Source organism: Eleutherodactylus coqui, chromosome 7 (assembly GCF_035609145.1).
Source record: "Eleutherodactylus coqui strain aEleCoq1 chromosome 7, aEleCoq1.hap1, whole genome shotgun sequence".
In the NCBI taxonomy this organism is placed as follows: domain Eukaryota; kingdom Metazoa; phylum Chordata; class Amphibia; order Anura; family Eleutherodactylidae; genus Eleutherodactylus; species Eleutherodactylus coqui.
This window is the reverse complement of record NC_089843.1, coordinates 48,077,559-48,096,674: the sequence shown is the minus strand read 5'-3', so window position 1 is coordinate 48,096,674 and position 19,116 is coordinate 48,077,559. Positions and strand designations below refer to the sequence as shown.

Sequence of the window (19,116 nt, the reverse complement as noted above, 5' to 3'; positions counted from 1 at the left end):
TGCTGACACAGTGCCATCTGGTCTGTGGCGCTCCAGGGTCGCCATGTAGTGACTGTAGACCCGGGAGTTGGTCTATGTGCGTCCGTAGGTCTGTCATTAGAAGACGATGGTCTGTCAGTGTCCTCTTGTCTGACCGTGCCCAATGGTGGACTCGGTCTGTTTGGTTCTCTATAATGGGTAGTGGAGGTTGTAACTGGGAATAAGGGAATCGGTTGTCTACACTGATCCCTGGGACGTGGAGTCCCACATACTGTACAGAGTTCTTTAAAACAGGCATTCTGTTGACCACAACGTGGACAATCCCAAGCCGGACCTCTATTTACTTCAGGGCCCGGGGATCCTGATTGAGGGCTGTATGGAGGTGTATCCATCTGGGCAGTAGCCTGTGGATACGTAGGAGGCAAGGGTGGCAAATTGGGATACAGAGAATTAAAGGGATTATTAGGAGACATTGGTGGAACGGCCGGGACGACAGGAGAGACTAATGGAACTGTAGGGGTTTCCATGGGAACGTCTATTGGTGGCCGGGGCATAGGACAATAAACTAAAATGCCCTCGCCTCGGGACTCGGAGTCCCAGTGTTCGTCTTCTGCTGTTTTAGAGCAGTCCAGAATAGCCTTCATGCCTTTTTCCAAACCCTTTTTTCTTATTTCCTTTCTATGCTTATCCTCATATTGTGACCAAAATTCATAATTGAATGTTCCCGCCTTCTTGAGGCCTATACGTTTGTAAACTTTATAGGCTTGTCTGCAAATGTCCTCCCCTTCTCTATCTTTAATTATCTCAATAGGAGTCTGATATATCTTAGATTGTTCAGACCCCATCTTGACCACTTCCGACTATTCTTCACTAAGTATACAGGACATATATTTCGCACAGTAAACTAAGATATTCACTGAGACTATCTGGGAACACACAGTTCCCTGTCCCGGAATAGATTTACAGAACTAAAACGTGGTCAACTTCAAACACTAGGATTCAGGGGAGACCAGACTTCGCCTCTTAGGGAACTTTTAGTAATATTATAACAGATCCAGAGTAACAATATGACTGCCAGAAATGAGACTATAACAATAACAATTATTTCAATCTCCAATACAGACAACATGACTCTTTAAGTCCCAATGAGTGAGTTCTTCCGTCTAGGACAGTTAAATGAACTTATTCACTCTAAAATATGGACGGGGCAGAAAATATAGGAAACAGGCAACAACATACCTCTAGTCCGTTAGAGACACACAGATCAAAAGAATCCAGACTGTATAATAGTAAGATAAGCTCTTACCTGTACACCGGTGTTTTAGTCTGGGGTCTCCGAATCCAGTATCCACGTCAACGGGCCAGGAGTTTGTTTCAGTCTACTGGTTGCGATGTCCCGTAAAGGTAAGCCCCGCCCCACGTTGGGCGCCAAGAACTGTCGAGGGTTAATTTGTTCAAACAGACTGGTCAGTTATGTTGTCGGTTCCAAATTGACCTAAGCAGGAGGAGCGCTCCTTCGAGAGTCAAAGTACTGACCATACAAACGGTATATGGTGAAGTAATGAACTCTATTTTATTGTCTGTATCTCTTGGCTTTTATAGCCAGCCCCTTCTCGCAGGACGGGACGTGTGGCTAAACAGGGAATAACCTCGTGATTTCCATACATCTTAAACTCATGACTTTTACATCTTACAATAAACTTATGACATAATCATTCAATAAACTTTAGACGTGTGATATATGACTCAGACAAACACATCTTTAAGAAATTGCTGATAATTCTACTATAGTTATGAACATCTGCTCTTGTGACTTAATCCTTGTGATATATGACATTAAGAAATAGCTGATTTCACATGTAAGAGCTAGCAACTTCTTTGCGGTTAGGCTATGTCTTCCGAGACATCTGGCCTTAGAACTTCCTGATTCCACTTAGATCAGACGTTTGGCCTATTACTCAATAGTCATGAGTCCTTCAGAGCAGAATAGAATATTTGCAGTATTCAACCTTCTTGATTCAAATAGATTACTAAGCAAAATATATTAACTCCTTTTTGATTAGCGACATTTATTAATTTCTTTACAGCCCCTATTGGCCCTTATCAGCTTCTTGGTTTCCGGCACAGGTAGTCCACTACTATGTTAGCACACATAGTGGAAAGGAACAGAACCCTGCTGAGGTGTAGAACTTTTTGGTCTCCATTTGAGCAGGAGGCGAAAAATGGAAGCCTATGGTTCAGTCCAGTTTCCATGTGGATGCTGTTTTTGGCAATACAGATGGGAACATGTAACAGAACCAAGTGGTGCAGTGTAAAACAAACTGTGAGCAGGCCCTTTACTGTACAAATGTGTATGTAGTGAACAAACCCATGTAAAGATATATATTAATAAATAAATCAGCTAATATTTTAATTAGGTGTATAATATGTCAGTACTACTTATGTGTACTGTATGGCAGTACAATCTAAATATACTGTGAGATAACACTATTTACAATGAGGCCACTAATTGTGTCAGTCAAACTTGTAAATGTATGTTCCCTATATATGCCTAACTATCACCGCTGCCCCCCCCCCCTCCTCGACAAAGTCATACGTACACCCCTGAAGCAATACATCATTCAGTAAATTGGTCCTTTACGACAGCATTAATAATAACAGCTCCAGAATTCAATATTTCTTTATTTTAGTGCCCTAGAACGTCACACATCCTTCTAATAAGCCGTTGTTATTTCTTTCACTTTCTCTTACTGATTCTCTTGTAGACAATGTCATTCAGAGTCAAAACCTGAAAAATATAAAACAGGCCAAGACTGAAGCTCAGGGTGAAATTTCAAGGAAAACGTCACGTTTGAACAACTTTTCACAGTTTAACCCTTTCATGATCATTGATGCTTCTGTTTCCAGGACAAATTCAGCAATTTTTTTTTAATTATTCGGGTGACATATCTACATGAGGGCTTGTTTTTTTGCAGAATGAGTTGTATTTTTCAATGGTGCCAGTTAATGTACCATATAATATATTGGAAGAGTATTAAATATTTCAAAGTGCTGGCAAATGGGAGAAAAAAAAACAAATGCACCATTTGGGGGTCATTGATGCTTCTATTTCCAGGGCAGATTCTGCAGTTCTTTTTTTTTTATTATTAGGGCAACATATCTACATGGGGGCTTGTTTTTGCAAAGCGAGTTGTATTTTTCAACGGTACCATTTATTGTATTGGAAGAGTATTAAATATTTGTAAGTGGTGCCAAGCATGAAAAAAAAAACAAATGCACCATGTGGGGGGGGGGGGGGGGGGGGGGGTCATTTTACAGTGTTCATGATACAATTAAAATGAAATGTTTTTACTGTGAGGGTCAGTAAGATTACAGTCATACCAACGTTATGTATGTTTTATATAGTAATACTTTACAAAACATTAGATACCCATATTGTGACTAGAGTTGAGCGAACGGACCCTGCCGAGCTTGATGCTCGTTCGAGTATTAGCATACTCGATGGTGCTCGCTACTCTAGTGAGCATCACACCATGCTCGACCCCGCCCAGTTTTGGCCCCTCCCCGCCGCTAACGTGTCATATTTCACCCCTCCCCGCTGCGACGTTGCGCACATCAACGGTAGTTTGTGGATGGCTAGTTTGGCGGAGGAGAGAGAACGAACGCAGGAAGAAGAAAAAAAGCCGGGCAACCGGCTAGTCCTATACAAAAAAGCTCGAGTCTCCCATTAAAGTCAATGAGGTTCGTTACTCGAAAAGAGCTCTTGAATTTTACGAAAAGCTCGACTCAAATAACGAGGACCCGAGCATTTTGGTGCTCACTCATCTCTAATTGTGACCCGTTATAACGCTTTTACTTTCCATGGACAGGGCTGTGGGAGTGCTTGTTTTTGCATGGTGACCTCTAGATTGTATTGGTCTCATTTTAGGGAACATACAACTTTTTGATCACTTTTTATTAAATTTTTTATAGAGACAGAGTGACCAACAAAGCACAATTCTGCCATTAAACTTTTTTTCCTTTGACAGGATTAATAATATGATATTATACTAATGTTGACCTCTATGGATAAAGTGATAGCAAGCTTTAGTTTTTTTGTTATTTTTGTGATGCAATGACTGGGAGATGAATTTTTTAAAACTTTCAATATGTTTGATTTTTCTAATAACTAACTTTATTAGTACCTTAATGGGAGCTGAACTTGTGATTGTTTGATCGCTTATACAATATAACGCAGTACTATGGTATTGCATTATGCTGTATTTTAATAGGTTGCCTATTAAAGACATGCCACATTTTAATAGGGAAATGATCATGGCAACCCTGGGGACCTTCGGAAGGCCCCAGGCTACCATGACACCTGGACAGTGGAAGCTCCCACCAATCACTAGAATAAAGCAGCTGAAAGACTAATTCAAGCACTGCCAATGCTCGCTAGCGGAAGACAGACTCAATAGAATGTCTATAGGCGCATTTTCAGCTAGCAAGCAATGATAGCACTCGGGTGAGCACTTCACCTGCTACATTTTAGTAATTGGCGGGGTCTCAGCACTTGGACCACTAGCAATCAGTAGGTGTGACACAGTAAAAAAAACAAAACTCATAATTAGCTGTAGCAGGTACATTTGTGTGAGTCTTCTTCCTTCAGTAGCTTCCTTCCCCCCTCCCTCGTCATAGACTTCTATACTAGGTGCTCTCCCCAAGGTGGATCTTTACTCCTCCTGACCAATGCAGAATTTGTTTGCGCTATTTAGAGATTATTGCTATTATTCTTAACTAGAGATGAGCGAGCACCAAAATGCTCGGGTGCTCGTTACTCGGGACGAACTTTTCGCAATGCTCGAGGGTTCGTTTCGAGTAACGAACCCCATTGAAGTCAATGGGCGACCCGAGCATTTTTGTATTTCGCCGATGCTCGCTAAGGTTTCCTTGTGTGAAAATCTGGGCAATTCAAGAAAGTGATGGGAACGACACAGCAACGGATAGGGCAGGCGAGGGGCTACATGTTGGGCTGCATCTCAAGTTCACAGGTCCCACTATTAAGCCACAATAGCGGCAAGAGTGGGCCCCCCCCCCTCCCAAAAACTTTTACTTCTGAAAAGCCCTCATTAGCATGGCATACCTTTGCTAAGCACCACACTACCTCCAACAAAGCACAATCACTGCCTGCATGACACTCCACTGCCACTTCTCCAGGGTTACAAGCTGCCCAACCGCCCCCCCTCCCCCCCACAGCACACACCAAAGTGTCCCTGCACAGCCTTCAGCTGCCCTCATGCCACACCACCCTCATGTCTATTTAGAAGTGAGTCTGCCATGAGGAGGAACCGCAGGCACACACTGCAGAGGGTTGGCACGGCTAGGCAGCGACCCTCTTTTAAAGGGGCGGGGCGATAGCCCACAATGCTGTACAGAAGCAATGAGAAATAGAATCCTGTGCCACCGCCATCAGGAGCTGCACACGTGGGCATAGCAATGGGGAACCTATGTGCCACACACTATTCATTCTGTCAAGGTGTCTCTGCATGCCCCAGTCAGACCGGGCTTTTTAATTCATAGACACAGGCAGGTACAACTCCCTATTGTGAAGTCCCTGTGGACCGACAGCATGGGTGGCTCCCTGGAACCCACCGGCGATACACAAAAATATCCCATTGCATTGCCCAACACAGCTGAGGTAGTAATGTCGTGCTTAATGCAGGTGGGCTTCGGCCCACACTGCATGCCCCAGTCAGACTGGGGTTCTTTACAAGTGGAAACAGATGCATTTATAATTCCCTGTGGACCCACGGCATGGGTGGCTCCCTGGAACCCACCGGCGATACACAGAAATATCCCATTGCATTGCCCAACACAGCTGATGTAACGTCAGCTGTAATGCAGGTGGGCAAAAAATTAATTGGATTACACTGTAGGCGAGGGCCCACAAAAATTGGTGTACCAACAGTACTAATGTACCTCAGAAAAATTGCCCATGCCCAACCAAGAGGGCAGGTGAAACCTATTAATCGCTTTGGTTAATGTGGCTTAAGTGGTAACTAGGCCTGGAGGCAGCCCAGTTTAACGAAAAATTGGTTCAAGTTAAAGTTTCAACGCTTTTAAGAGCATTGAAACGTATAAAAATTGTTTAGAAAAATTATATGAGTGAGCCTTGTGGCCCTAAGAAAAATTGCCCGTTCGGCGTGATTACGTGAGGTTTCAGGAGGAGGAGCAGGAGGAGGAGGAGGAGGAATATTATACACAGATTGATGAAGCAGAAATGTCCCCGTTTTGGATGGTGAGAGAGAACGATGCTTCCATCTGCGGGTGCATAATACGTATTGCTTACGTATCGCTGCTGTCCGCTGGTGCAGAAGAGAAGTCTGGGGAAATCCAGGCTTTGTTCATCTTGATGAGTGTAAGCCTGTCGGCACTGTCGGTTGACAGGTGGGTACGCTTATCCGTGATGATTCCCCCAGCCACACTAAACACACTCTCTGACAAGACGCTAGCCGCAGGACAAGCAAGCACCTCCAGGGCATACAGCGCGAGTTCAGGCCACGTGTCCAGCTTCGACACCCAGTAGTTGTAGGGGGCAGAGGCGTCACCGAGGACGGTCGTGCGATCGGCTACGTACTCCCTCACCATCCTTTTACAGTGCTCCCGCCGACTCAGCCGTGACTGGGGAGCGGTGACACAGTCTTGCTGGGGAGCCATAAAGCTGGCAAAGGCCTTGGAGAATGTTCCCCTGCCTGCGCTGTACATGCTGCATGATCTCTGCGCCTCCCCTGCTACCTGGCCCTCGGAACTGCGCCTTCTGCCACTAGCGCTGTCGGATGGGAAGTTTACCATCAGTTTGTCCACCAGCGCCCTGTGGTATTGCATCATTCTCGAACCCCTTTCCTCTTCAGGAATGAGAGTGCAAAGGCTCTCCTTATACCGTGGGTCGAGCAGTGTGTACACGTAGTAATCCGTAGTGGCCAGAATGCGTGTAACGCGAGGGTCACGAGAAAGGCATCCTAACATGAAGTCAGCCATGTGTGCCAGGGTACCTGTACGCAACACATGGCTGTCTTCACTAGGAAGATCACTTTCAGGATCCTCCTCCTCCTCCTCTTCCTCCTCCTCAGCGCATACACGCTGAAAGGATGACAGGCAAGCAGCATGGGTACCATCAGCAGTGGGCCAAGCTGTCTCTTCCCCCTCCTCCTCATCCTCCTCATGCTCCTCCTCCTCCTGAACGCGCTGAGATATAGACAGGAGGGTGCTCTGACTATCCAGCGACATACTGTCTTCCCCCGGCTCTGTTTCCGAGCGCAAAGCGTCTGCCTTTATGCTTTGCAGGGAACTTCTCAAGATGCATAGCAGAGGAATGGTGACGCTAATGATTGCAGCATCGCCGCTCACCACCTGGGTAGATTCCTCAAATTTTCCAAGGACCTGGCAGATGGCTGCCAACCAGGGCCACTCTTCTGTAAATAATTGAGGAGGCTGACTCACACTGCGCCGCGCAAGTTGGAGTTGGTATTCCACTATAGCTCTACGCTGCTCATAGAGTCTGGCCAACATGTGGAGCGTAGAGTTCCACTGTGTGGGCACATCGCACAGCAGTCGGTGCACTGGCAGATTAAACCGATGTTGCAGTGTCCGCAGGGTGGCAGCGTGCGTGTGGGATTTGCGGAAATGTGCGCAGAGCTGGCGCACCTTTCCGAGCAGGTATGACAAGTGGGGGTAGCTTTTCAGAAAGCGCTGAACCACCAAATTAAACACATGGGCCAGGCATGGCACGTGCGTGAGGCTGCCGAGCTGCAGAGCCGCCACCAGCTTACGGCCGTTGTCACACACAACCATGCCCGGTTGGAGGCTCAGCGGCGCAAGCCAGCGGTCGGTCTGCTCTGTCAGAGCCTGCAGCAGTTCGTGGGCCGTGTGCCTCTTCTCTCCTAAGCTGAGTAGTTTCAGCACGGCCTGCTGACGCTTGCCCACCGCTGTGCTGCCACGCCGCGTTACACCGACTGCTGGCAACGTGCTGCTGACACATCTTGATTGCGAGACAGAGGTTGCGTTGGAGGAGGAGGAGGAAGGTGCTTTAGTGGAGGAAGCATACACCGCCGCAGATACCACCACCGAGCTGTGGCCTGCAATTCTGGGGGTGGGTAGGACGTGAGCGGTCCCAGGCTCTGACTCTGTCCCAGCCTCCACTAAATTCACCCAATGTGCCGTCAGGGAGATATAGTGGCCCTGCCCGCCTGTGCTTGTCCACGTGTCTGTTGTTAAGTGGACCTTGGCAGTAACCGCGTTGGTGAGGGCGTGTACAATGTTGCGGGAGACGTGGTCGTGCAGGCCTGGGACGGCACATCGGGAAAAGTAGTGGCGACTGGGAACTGAGTAGCGCGGGGCCGCCGCCGCCATCATGCTTTTGAAAGCCTCCGTTTCCACAAGCCTATACGGCAGCATCTCTAGGCTGATCAATTTTGCAATGTGCACGTTTAACGCTTGAGCGTGCGGGTGCGTGGCGTCGTACTTGCGCTTGCGCTCAAACTGTGGCGCTACGCTGAGAGACATTGCTGGATGGGGCCGAGGACAGCGGAGGTGAGGGTGTGGGTGCAGGCCAGGAGACGGTAGTGCCTGTGTCCTCAGAGGGGGGTTGGATCTCAGTGGCAGGTTGGGGCACAGGGGGAGAGGCAGTGGTGCAAACCGGAGGCGGTGAACGGGCATCGTCCCACCTTGTGGGGTGCTTGGCCATCATATGCCTGCGCATGCTGTTGGTGGTGCCTCCCCAGCTGATCTTGGCGCGACAAAGGTTGCACACCACTGTTCGTCGGTCGTCAGGCGTCTCTGTGAAAAACTGCCACACCGTAGAGCACCTTGACCTGTGCAGGGTGGCATGGCGCGAGGGGGCGCTTTGGGAAACAGTTGGTGGATTATTCGGTCTGGCCCTGCCTCTACCCCTGGCCACCACACTGGCTCGGCCTGTGCCCACACCCTGACTTGGGCCTCCGCGTCCTCGCCCGCGTCCACGTCCTATAGGCCTACCCCTACCCCTCAGCATGGTGTATTACCAGTGATTTGATTTCCCAGGCAGGAAAGAAAGTGGCGCAAGCCTGCAGCCAAAATACAATTTTTTCCCTTGTTTTTCAAAAGACAAGCCACACTGCGTGTATTCAATGAATACTACTAAGTTTAATAACTGTGTTGTGGCCCTGCAAATGTGTCAGAGAACTGCAGTGATGCAAAGTTATTGGCTCCAGCAGATCAGGGATTTCCCATCCAGGAAAAAAATTGGCGCAAGCCTGCAGTAAAACGTAGCTAGCTGCGTCTGATTTTTTTTAACGTTCTGCACGCAGCACACACGTACCCAGTGCCCTGAGGACTGTCAGAGGCAGGCGAAATACAATTTTTTCCCTTGTTTTTCAAAGGACAAGCCACACTGCGTCTATTCAATGAATACTACTAAGTTTAATAACTGTGTTGTGGCCCTGCAAATGTGTCAGAGATCTGCAGTGATGCAAAGTTATTGGCTCCAGCAGATCAGGGATTTCCCATGCAGGAAAAAAATTGGCGCAAGCCTGTAGTAAAACGTGGCTGGCTGCGTCTGATTTTTTTTAACGTTCTGCACGCAGCACACACGTACCCAGAGCCCTGAGGACTGTCAGAGGCAGGCGAAATACAATTTTTCCCCTTGTTTTTCAAAGGACAAGCCACACTGCGTCTATTCAATGAATAATGTATGTCTTCTGGCCCTGCCTACACAATTCTATCCCTGTAGTATTAATGCCGGGTGCAATGGTCTGCACAGCCGGTTTTGAGAAAAAAAAAAAAAAATGCAACACTGCTAACAGCAGCCTGGACAGTACTGCACACGGATAGATGTGGCCCTAGAAAGGACCGTTGGGGTTCTTGAAGCCTACACTCACTGCTAACACTCTCCCTGCCTAACCACCACTTCTGTCCCTATTGCAGGGCGCAATGCTCTGCAGATCCAATTTTGAAAAAAAAAAAAAAAATACAGTGCTAACACAGTACTGCACACTATTAGATGTGGCCCTGAGAAGGACCGTTGGGGTTCTTGAAGCCTACACTGACTCCTAACGCTCTCCCTACAGCAGCTCCAGCACGATACCACTGTCCCTCAGCTAACTCACAAGGCATGTGTGGCGAGCCGCGGGAGGGGCCGACTTTTATACTCGGGTGACATCTGATCGCCCCAGCCACTCACAGCAGGGGGGTGGTATAGGGCTTGAACGTCACAGGGGGAAGTTGTAATGCCTTCCCTGTCTTTCAATTGGCCAGAAAAGCGCGCTAACGTTTCAGAGAGGAAACTGAAAGTAACCGGAACACTGCATGGTACTCGTTACGAGTAACGAGCATCCCGAACACCCTAATATTCGCACGAATATCAAGCTCGGACAAGTACGTTCGCTCATCTTTATTCTTAACCCATTACAGTAATCTTACACTGATAAGAAGATCTCCTGAAAGCTCAGTGACAGAAGTGACTTCTTTAAGTTTTACGACTAATTTTCCATCCACCAAATTAACAGTAGCCTAGAAAAAAAAAGACAGTTAAAGTTATATCAGAGAATAATCTGATACATACATTTCTTTATGGATTTCAAATATGTAACAGATGGGCTTGTGATGGTCTGCCAGGTAATATAATTGGTCTACCCTATCAGCTGATGTTACAGCAGGAGATAAGGTACTACCAGAGGGCCTATGTGATTACTGTTCCTATAGAAGGTAGTTATGGTATCATAAATGACAGTTGCTCAATGAGCAGGTATTACCCGGAGAGACAATGGAAAAGAAACAGATAAAGGTAGCACTAAGTAGGATGGGAGAAAGAAGAACATTTTCTGGCATCTAGTTTCTGGAGACCTTCCTTCTGGACAGCCATTCTTCTAAGAACTATGTCAAAAGCAAAGTACAACTGGTTGTCTATAAGCTATCTACCTTCTATGTAATGTGTACAGGCAACAGAAAAGGGACAGAAGAGTAAAGATGATGTGAGATAATATGGATATAATTATCAATAAAAGTATAAACAATCAATGTCATGTTTAGGGTTGAGACATAAGATACAAAGTTGAAGGAACATGGTGTAAGAATTAGCGTCCTTTTACACTGGACAGATTGTCCCATGTTAAAGCACCCTTAGCTGTTTATGTAGACTGTCCATTATCAGGTTGATTAAAAGGATGACAGACTTACCTTAATTTTTTCATTAGTCAAATTTTCAATTTCGGTCTCCTTTCCAATAGTGAACTCATTACTTTGGACCCTAGATCCTGTAGTCACCTTGACCACAAAGTGATTGTCGTTCTGTACAATCTCAGTTACGCTCTTGATATCTTTTCCTTTCTGGATCAAGTCATCAGGAAGACCTAGAAGAAACAGATAGATTGAAAAAACCTTATCTAGATAAGACTGGATGTTCTGCCTACAAAAATTTTAAGTAGGAATGCAGGACTCTTGGAGACATGGATACTAAGTACGATTAATGGACGATTGTTTTTGCAGTTGTGCTGTCCCTTTAGCACCAGCGAGAAAGGACCAAATGGGTCCATAACATTGTAAGTTCTCAACAAAAACTAAAAAGGTTTATAAATAGTAAACCGGGAAACCGATACAATAAATGTTTGGGTGCTCAGAAACGCAATGTCAAGATCAGACATTTTCAAGCTATGGTGGATTATTTGGTTCCCTATGGATGTAAAAGCTAGTGCAAGTATCAATACCTTGGAACTTGTGGTGGTGAAGATTTGATTATGCTGTGAATATTAATAAAAGCGCACCAAATCAAGCAAAACATTGGCCAACTGAAACTGAATTCAGTACATGAAGACTGAAGATATCTGATCTTGGAGATATTATGGATATTGTAAGAAGGTACAGTGATAATAATTCTTGGAACAGTTGATAAAAATGAGGATAAAGTTGCCTATACACATTACATCAAAGTTGACTGAATCCGTTGATTTTGGCAGGACCGGCTGACTATGCAATGTATATGGGAGGGATGTCTCCTGATGGCAAAGGTTGGAGGAAAAAAGGATCAGGCGTGTTGGATTTCAACATGCCCGGATCCTGAGTTCCTAAAGACATGATTGTTCGATCTAGTGGAGCTTGCAAGTTAATGCTGGAGATGGGAAAAATAGTTGTTTTCACTGACAGCTACAGAGTCAAGTCACTTTATTATGACCATCAGCTAATATCCAGAGTAACCTTTGTGTGCCATACGTGCAGTAGCTAGACGGGCTTGGAGTGACTCAATAAGGTGCTGGTAGGTTGTTTCTGGTATCTGGTGCCATTCCGACTGCATCCCACCGTCGGTGGAGGGTGTGTGGGAAGGATACATAAAGCAAACAGGACGATCAAGGTTGTTCCACAGATGCTCAATCGGGTTCAAGTCTGGGGGAATTCAGGGACTTGGAAGTCTTGATCATGCTCTTGCAGCCACTGTCGGACATTTCTAGCCATGTGACATGTCGAATTGTCTTGCTGGAAGATCCCATCTGCCCCAGAGAAGGCAAACAGCATGTATTGGTGTACGTGATCTGCAAGGATGGATTTATAACCAAATTAGTGCAGAGTATCCTCCACATGGATGAGCAGGCCCAGAGAATACCCCAGACCATAACGCAACTGCCACCAGCTTGGGTTCTTCCAGCAATGGCTGCAGAGTATTTGTTCTCTGATGTTTCTCGCCTGACACGCTAATCTCCGTCTATTTAACAAAGCAGAAAACATGACTCATTGGAGAAGACAACCCTTTGCAAGTCAGCAGTGGTCCAATTCTGATACTGCCATGCAAATTCTGCGTAGGTGCAGTGACCATTCATCTACTTTGGAGCCCAATATTCAATAGGGTTTGTTGAACCATTGTTTCAGACATGTCTGGTAGTCCCCCGGTTCTTTTCATGGTAAGCTGCTCCACTGTAGTGCAACGGTCGGCCCTTGTGCACCTTTGTAGCCAATGCTCACCTCTCACATCAACAGCATGTGGTGCTCCACAGTTTCCACGTTAGTTGTTCGCATTGCTGTCGTTTGTCCAGCCACTATAAACTTTCACCATATCGACATGCAAACAGTTCACAAACTGTACTCTTTGAGAAATACTGCCACCCTTTACCCATGACAACAGTGAGAGATATGTGAGATATGTCACATCCTTCATGGGCAATGCACTACAGACATCACAAGTAGAATGTGGTCATAACAAAGTGACTCAGCGGTGTATCCAAACTGTATATGCAGCTTAAGAGCAGCAAAAATGTGGATGATTGCAATCAAAGAAGTTGTGATAATTATAACAAATACATCACTGAGTTTCTTGAAAATCCAAATGCAAGAATTTTCTACAGCAACTCTATTAAGACAGTCACCAGGAGATGTTAAAGGGATATTCTGGAGACTGGGCAAAGTTTTCAAAATTTCCCTAATGTTCCCACTTATTGCTATTAGTCCAAACGTCCATCTAAATCATCAAACTGAATTTTACCAACCTGTGCCACCGCAGCTTTCCAGTTAGCTCCAGGTTTCCAAATTATTTAAAACTACATCTCCCACAATGCCCCATTGCCAGTTACTGATAAGTGCATATTTACAACTGTATAAACTGTGTCATCATTACAGAATGTGAAGGCACTGAGCATGCCCGACCAGTAACATTGGAGCCTACAGATGGAATACAACCAAGGGTCCTAAGGGAACTAAGTGAATATTTATGAATACTATCAAGACCGGGGTTGTATCATTGGATTGGCGCATTGCCAATGTGGTTCCAATATACAAGGGAGTCCAAAAGAGAGCCTGGAAATTACAGGACGGTGGGTCTCACTTCAATAACTGGAAAAATATTCCAGGGGTTTCTGGGAGATACCATCCTAGAATACCTCAAGGAGAACAACGAAATAACTCCTCACCAGCATGGGTTCATGAGGGGTCGATCATGTCAGACCAATCTGATCAGCTTCTACAATGAAGTAAGCTCTAGGCTGGACCTGGGAGAGTCTATTGATCTCGTATATCTGGACTTCTCTTAGACATTTGACGCAGTACCGCATAATAGGTTGATATATACAATGAGACAGCTCGGATTGGGTGAAAATGTGTGTAACTGGGTAAAGAATTGGCTCAGAGATAGAAAGCAGAGGGTGGTAATAAATGGTTCATACTCTGATAGGGCCACCATTGCTAGCGGGGTGCCACAGGGTTCAGTCCTAGGCCCCATTCTGTTCACTATATTTATCAACGACCTGATAGAGGGGCTGCAGAGCAAAATATCAATATTTGCAGATGATACAAAGTTATGCATGATAATTAATGCAATAGAGGACAAGGTACGGCTACAAACGGACCTAGATAAACTGGGGGCTTGGGTAGAAAAATGGCAAATGAAGTTCGATGTTGATAAATGTAAGGTTATGCACATGGGCAGGAGAAACGGATGTCACCAATATACACTAAATGGGGTACAGCGAGGGAAAAGTGAGATGGAAAAAGACCTGGGTGTACTAGTGAATTGTAGATTTAACTGGAGCAACTAATGCCAGTCAGCTGCTGCAAAAGCTAGTAAGGTATTGGGGTGCATTAAAAGAGGTATAGGGGCGAGGGACGAGAACATTATTCTTCCACTATGTAAGGCACTTGTCAGGCCCCACATGGAATACTGTGTACAGTTCTGGACACCCGGTGCTCAGGAAAGATGTTGCAGTGCTTGAGGGGGTTCAAAGAAGGGCAACTAAATTAATAAATGGAATGAAGGGACTGGAATACCCAGAGAGGCTATCCAAACTGGGATTATTCACCCTGGAAAAAAGATCGTTAAGGAGTAGAGATGAGCGAGCATACTTGTCCGAGCTTGATGCTCGTTCGAGTATTAGGGTGCTCGAGATGAACACCATGCGGTACTCGTCTCGATTAAACAAGCACTGACCATTTAATTCAATGGAGCCGGCAATACAGCCGGCTCCATTGAAAGCAATGGCCTGCCGGCGAGCGCGGGATGAATTGTCGGGAAGGGCTTAAATATATAAGCCCTTCCCTGCAATTCATCCAGAAATGTGTAAAAAAAAAATATATATATACTTACCTTGTCCCGGCAGAACGATGTTAGCCCATTGAATTCAATGGAGCCGGCAATACAGCCGGCTCCATTAAAAGCAATGGGCTGCCGGCGATCGCGGGATGAATTGTCGGGAAGGGGTTAAATATATAAGCCCTTCCCTGCAATTCATCCAGAAATGTGTAAAAAAAAAATATATATATATACTCACCTGGTCCCGGCAGATGGAGTTCAGCGCGGCCAGGGGAAGTCCTCCTGAACTGCTCTGAACAGCTGTGAGTAGTATTCAGCAGCCGGGGATTTAAAATCCCCGCCTGCTGAATGAGCTGCCTCTAATTGGTCACAGCCTGACCAATCAGAGGCAGATTCCACTCACACACCCATTTATGAATTTATGAATGTGTGTGTGACTGCTGCCTCTGATTGGCTCAGCGGGACCAATCAGATGAGAGGCAGCAGTCACTCACCCATTCATAAATTCATAAATGGGTGTGTGAGTGGAATCTGCCTCTGATTGGTCAGGCTGTGACCAATTAGAGGCAGCTCATTCAGCAGGCGGGGATTTTAAATCCCCGGCTGCTGAATACTACTCACAGCTGTTCAGAGCAGTTCAGGAGGACTGCCGCTGGCCGCGCTGAACTCCGTCTGCCGGGACCAGGTGAGTATATATATATTTTTTATTTTTACACATTTCTGGATGAATTGCAGGGAAGGGCTTATATATTTAACCCCTTCCCGACAATTCATCCCGCGATCGCCGGCAGCCCATTGCTTTCAATGGAGCCAGCTGTATTGCCGGCTCCATTGAATTCAATGGGCTAACATCATTCTTCTCTGCCACAGCTGTTACAGCTGTGGCAGAGGAGAACGATCTTTATGCTGACAGTGGGGGGGGGGGGGGGGGGGGCTCACTCTTGCCACTATTGTGGCTTAATAGTCGGACCTGTGAACTTGAGATGCAGCCCAACATGTAGCCCCTCGCCTGCCCTATCCGTTTCTGTGTCGTTCCCATCACTTTCTTGAATTTCCCAGATTTTCACAAATGAAAACCTTAGCGAGCATCGGCGATATACAAAAATGCTCGAGTCGCCCATTGACTTCAATGGGGTTCGTTACTCGAAACGAACTCTCGAGCATCACTGAAAGTTCGACTCGAGTAACAAGCACCCGAGCATTTTGGTGCTCGCTCATCTCTATTAAGGAGCGATCAAATAACTATGTATAAACACATTAGGGGACAATACAAGGATCTCTCCCATGATCTGTTTATACCCAGGGCTGCAATGGTAACGAGAGGGCATCCGCTATGTCTAGAAGAAAGCTGGTTTCATCGCCAACATAGGAGAGGGTTCTTTACTGTGAGAGCAGTGAGACTGTGGAACTCTCTGCCTGAGGAAGTGGTGATGGCAAAATCCATGGAGGAGTTTAAGAGGGGACTAGATGTCTTTCTAGAGCGGAAGGATATTACAAGATATAGACATTAAGTGACCAGCGGGTTGTTGATCCGGGTCTTACATTTAGGTAATAATAATAATAATCTTTATTTGTATAGCGCCAACTTATTCCGCAGGTATTATTCCATAGGTAGGAACCATTAGAGCAGTGATAGGCAACCTTTTGAGCTCGGTGTGTCAAAATTCGCAACAAAAACGAGCATAACTCGGGTGGTGTGTCACTTCGAGAAAAAATCCATAAATTCATGATATTTATAGTTAAAATAACAAATATGTATGATTGTAATATATAACTGTATTTAATAAACCCAAAACACCCATAGCACAGGCCCTCACCTCTTCCAGCCTCCCCCTCACTTATCTCAATAATGATGAGCCCCCGGCGGCGTCAGCGCCCCCCCACAGCAGCCCCCAGCAGTGAAAGCGACCCCCACAGTGGCCCCCAGCAGTGACAGCGCCCCCACAGCGGCCCCCCAACAGCGACAGCGCCACCCACAGCGGCCCCCAGCAGTATCTGCCCCCCACAGCAGCCCTTAGCAGTATCTGCCCCCCACAGAGGCCCCCAGCAGTATCTGCTCCCCACAGAGGCCCCCAGTGTTATCTGCCCCCCCACAGAGGCCCCTCAGCATTATCTGCCCCCAACAGAGGCCCCCCAGTGTTATCTGCCCCCTTACAAGGGCCCCCCAGCAGTGACTGCCCCCTTACAGCGGTCCGCCAGCGGTGACTGCCCCCCCACGAGACCCACGTACTTACCTTGTGGAAGCTCCACTCCTCCTGTGCCTGGCGCGCCGCCAGCAGCAATGATCTCCGGCGCACACTGTGACGTCAGTGTGTTGCAGGACGCCTCCTCCCCCGGACGCTCTCGCGGAACCAACAGGTAGGAGATGTCGGGGGACGGGGGTAGGAGGATCCTGGCTGCACACTGACATCACAGTGTGCACCGGGATAAGCGCTGCTAGTAGTGCTGGTTAGTGAATACCAGCAGGGGAGCCCTGGCCCCGGCCGGTATTCATTAACAGGGTGAGCGGCCGCGTGTCAGCGACTATAGCTACGCATATCAGTGCTGACACGTGTGTCATAGGTTCGCCATCACGGCTATAGAGGTTGATCCAGGGATTATTCTGACTGCCATTATGGAGTGGGGAAGGAATTTTTTCCCCAATAGGGCTAATTGGCTTCTGCCTCTTGGAGTCTTTTAGCCTTCCTCTGGATCAACAAGGAGGTTGAAGCAGGCTGAACCAGATGGACATTGTCTTCATCCAGCCTAACCTACCGTGTTACTATGTTACAGGTCGTAACTATTATATTCCAGCTTTGTAAAACATGCTATAACATTATATTGCAAAATTACCCGTTATCGCCTTATGAACATTATAACTTTCACTTCGAATCATTGGCATACCCCTTTAACTCCTTAACCCCACAGGACGTACAATTACGTCATGGGGTTTGGGGCTTTATGGAGCATGCGGGTGCCAGCTGTTAGCCCTTTAACACTTTAAATGTTACTGTCAGTTCTGACAGCAGTATTTAAATGCCCCGATTGGTATTCCATGGTCCTGAACGCTCCCCCCACCTCTGTGTTGAGTTTGCGAGGTGTCGTTCGGTTGCCATGGCAGCCTGGGACTTTCTCCAAGGCCCCGAGGGCTGCCATGGCTTATTGCCTATCAAGCCATGCCTGTGGCGTTGCTTGATAGATTGCCTGTTAGAATGCGGTATAATGCAATACAATGAGAGTTCAAACAATTGCAAGTTGAAAGTCCCCATGGGAACTAAAAAAAAAATGTAAAAATTTGTAAAAAAAAAAAAAAAGGTTTTTATTATTTATTTCGTTTTCCTATATGAATAATTAAAACATCAAAACAAAAACACACGAAACATATTTACTATTGCTGCGTCAGAAAAAGTCCAATCTATCAAAGTAATGCATTATTAACCGAACACGGTGAACATCAGCTTAAAATAAAAAAAAACACAACCTCAGAACTGCGTTATTTTGCTCGCCCCGTCTCCAAGAAATATTGTAATAAAAAATAATCAATAAGTCATATGTAATCCAAAATAGTAGCAATAGAAACCACAGGACATCCTGCAAAAACCCAGCGGCTACACAAATATGCTGATGGAACAATAGAACAGTTATGGCTGTCAGAAGATATCGATTTTTTTCATAGCAGTACAGCAAAAAATTTAAATGGTATAAATTTGGAATTGTTGTAATCCCACTGACCACAGAATAAAGTTATCCTGATAGTTCTGCAGATTGTGTACACTGTAAAAACAACCTCCACATCCCAAAGATGGCGGAACTTCATTTTTTTCCATATCACTCCAATAGCACCATTGAAAAGTACAACTCGTCCCGCAAAAAATAAACCCTCAAACAGCTTTTGTCGAGGGATAAATAAAAGGGCTATGACTTTCTTAAAAGTGGGGAGGAAAAAATGAAAATTGGAAAAAAGGGCCGCGTCATTAAGGGGTTAAAGTAACATTTTTAATACTCTTAATCATTTAGACTACAGATCCCGTTGATCGGATGCCCCTCTATACATTACAGTATTTTACTTACCTATGGCTTTCATGAAAGGTTCAAAGTTTTCCTGGGATTGCAGCTCATAGGTCCCATTGAAAGCCATT

The 19,116-nt window shown here is 46.0% G+C and overlaps 1 protein-coding gene across 1 annotated transcript; it reads right to left on the bottom strand.

Annotated features, from left to right (window-relative positions):
* Positions 1-2,645: 2,645 nt before the first annotated feature.
* On the bottom strand, positions 2,646-19,115 carry LOC136573316 (fatty acid-binding protein, liver-like). The gene is made up of 4 exons (XM_066574609.1): positions 19,049-19,115; positions 11,170-11,342; positions 10,414-10,503; positions 2,646-2,767 (listed from the first exon to the last, which is right to left on the bottom strand). Exons 1-4 carry the CDS (start codon positions 19,113-19,115, stop codon positions 2,717-2,719), a joined length of 381 nt encoding a protein of 126 aa, XP_066430706.1. The 3' UTR covers positions 2,646-2,716.
* Position 19,116: the final 1 nt, after the last annotated feature.

What these genes read in the sequence shown, in the direction of transcription:
- LOC136573316 (XM_066574609.1), bottom strand. Translation starts at nt 19,115, where the DNA reads ATGGCTTTCAATGGGACCTATGAGCTGCAATCCCAGGAAAACTTTGAA. An exon ending in TGACTAATGAAAAAATTAAG is followed by an intron (nt 10,504 to 11,169) that starts GTAAGTCTGTCA and finishes TTTTTTTTCTAG; the next exon opens with GCTACTGTTAATTTGGTGGA. An exon ending in CAGGAGATCTTCTTATCAGT is followed by an intron (nt 2,768 to 10,413) that starts GTAAGATTACTG and finishes TATATTTTTCAG; the next exon opens with GTTTTGACTCTGAATGACAT.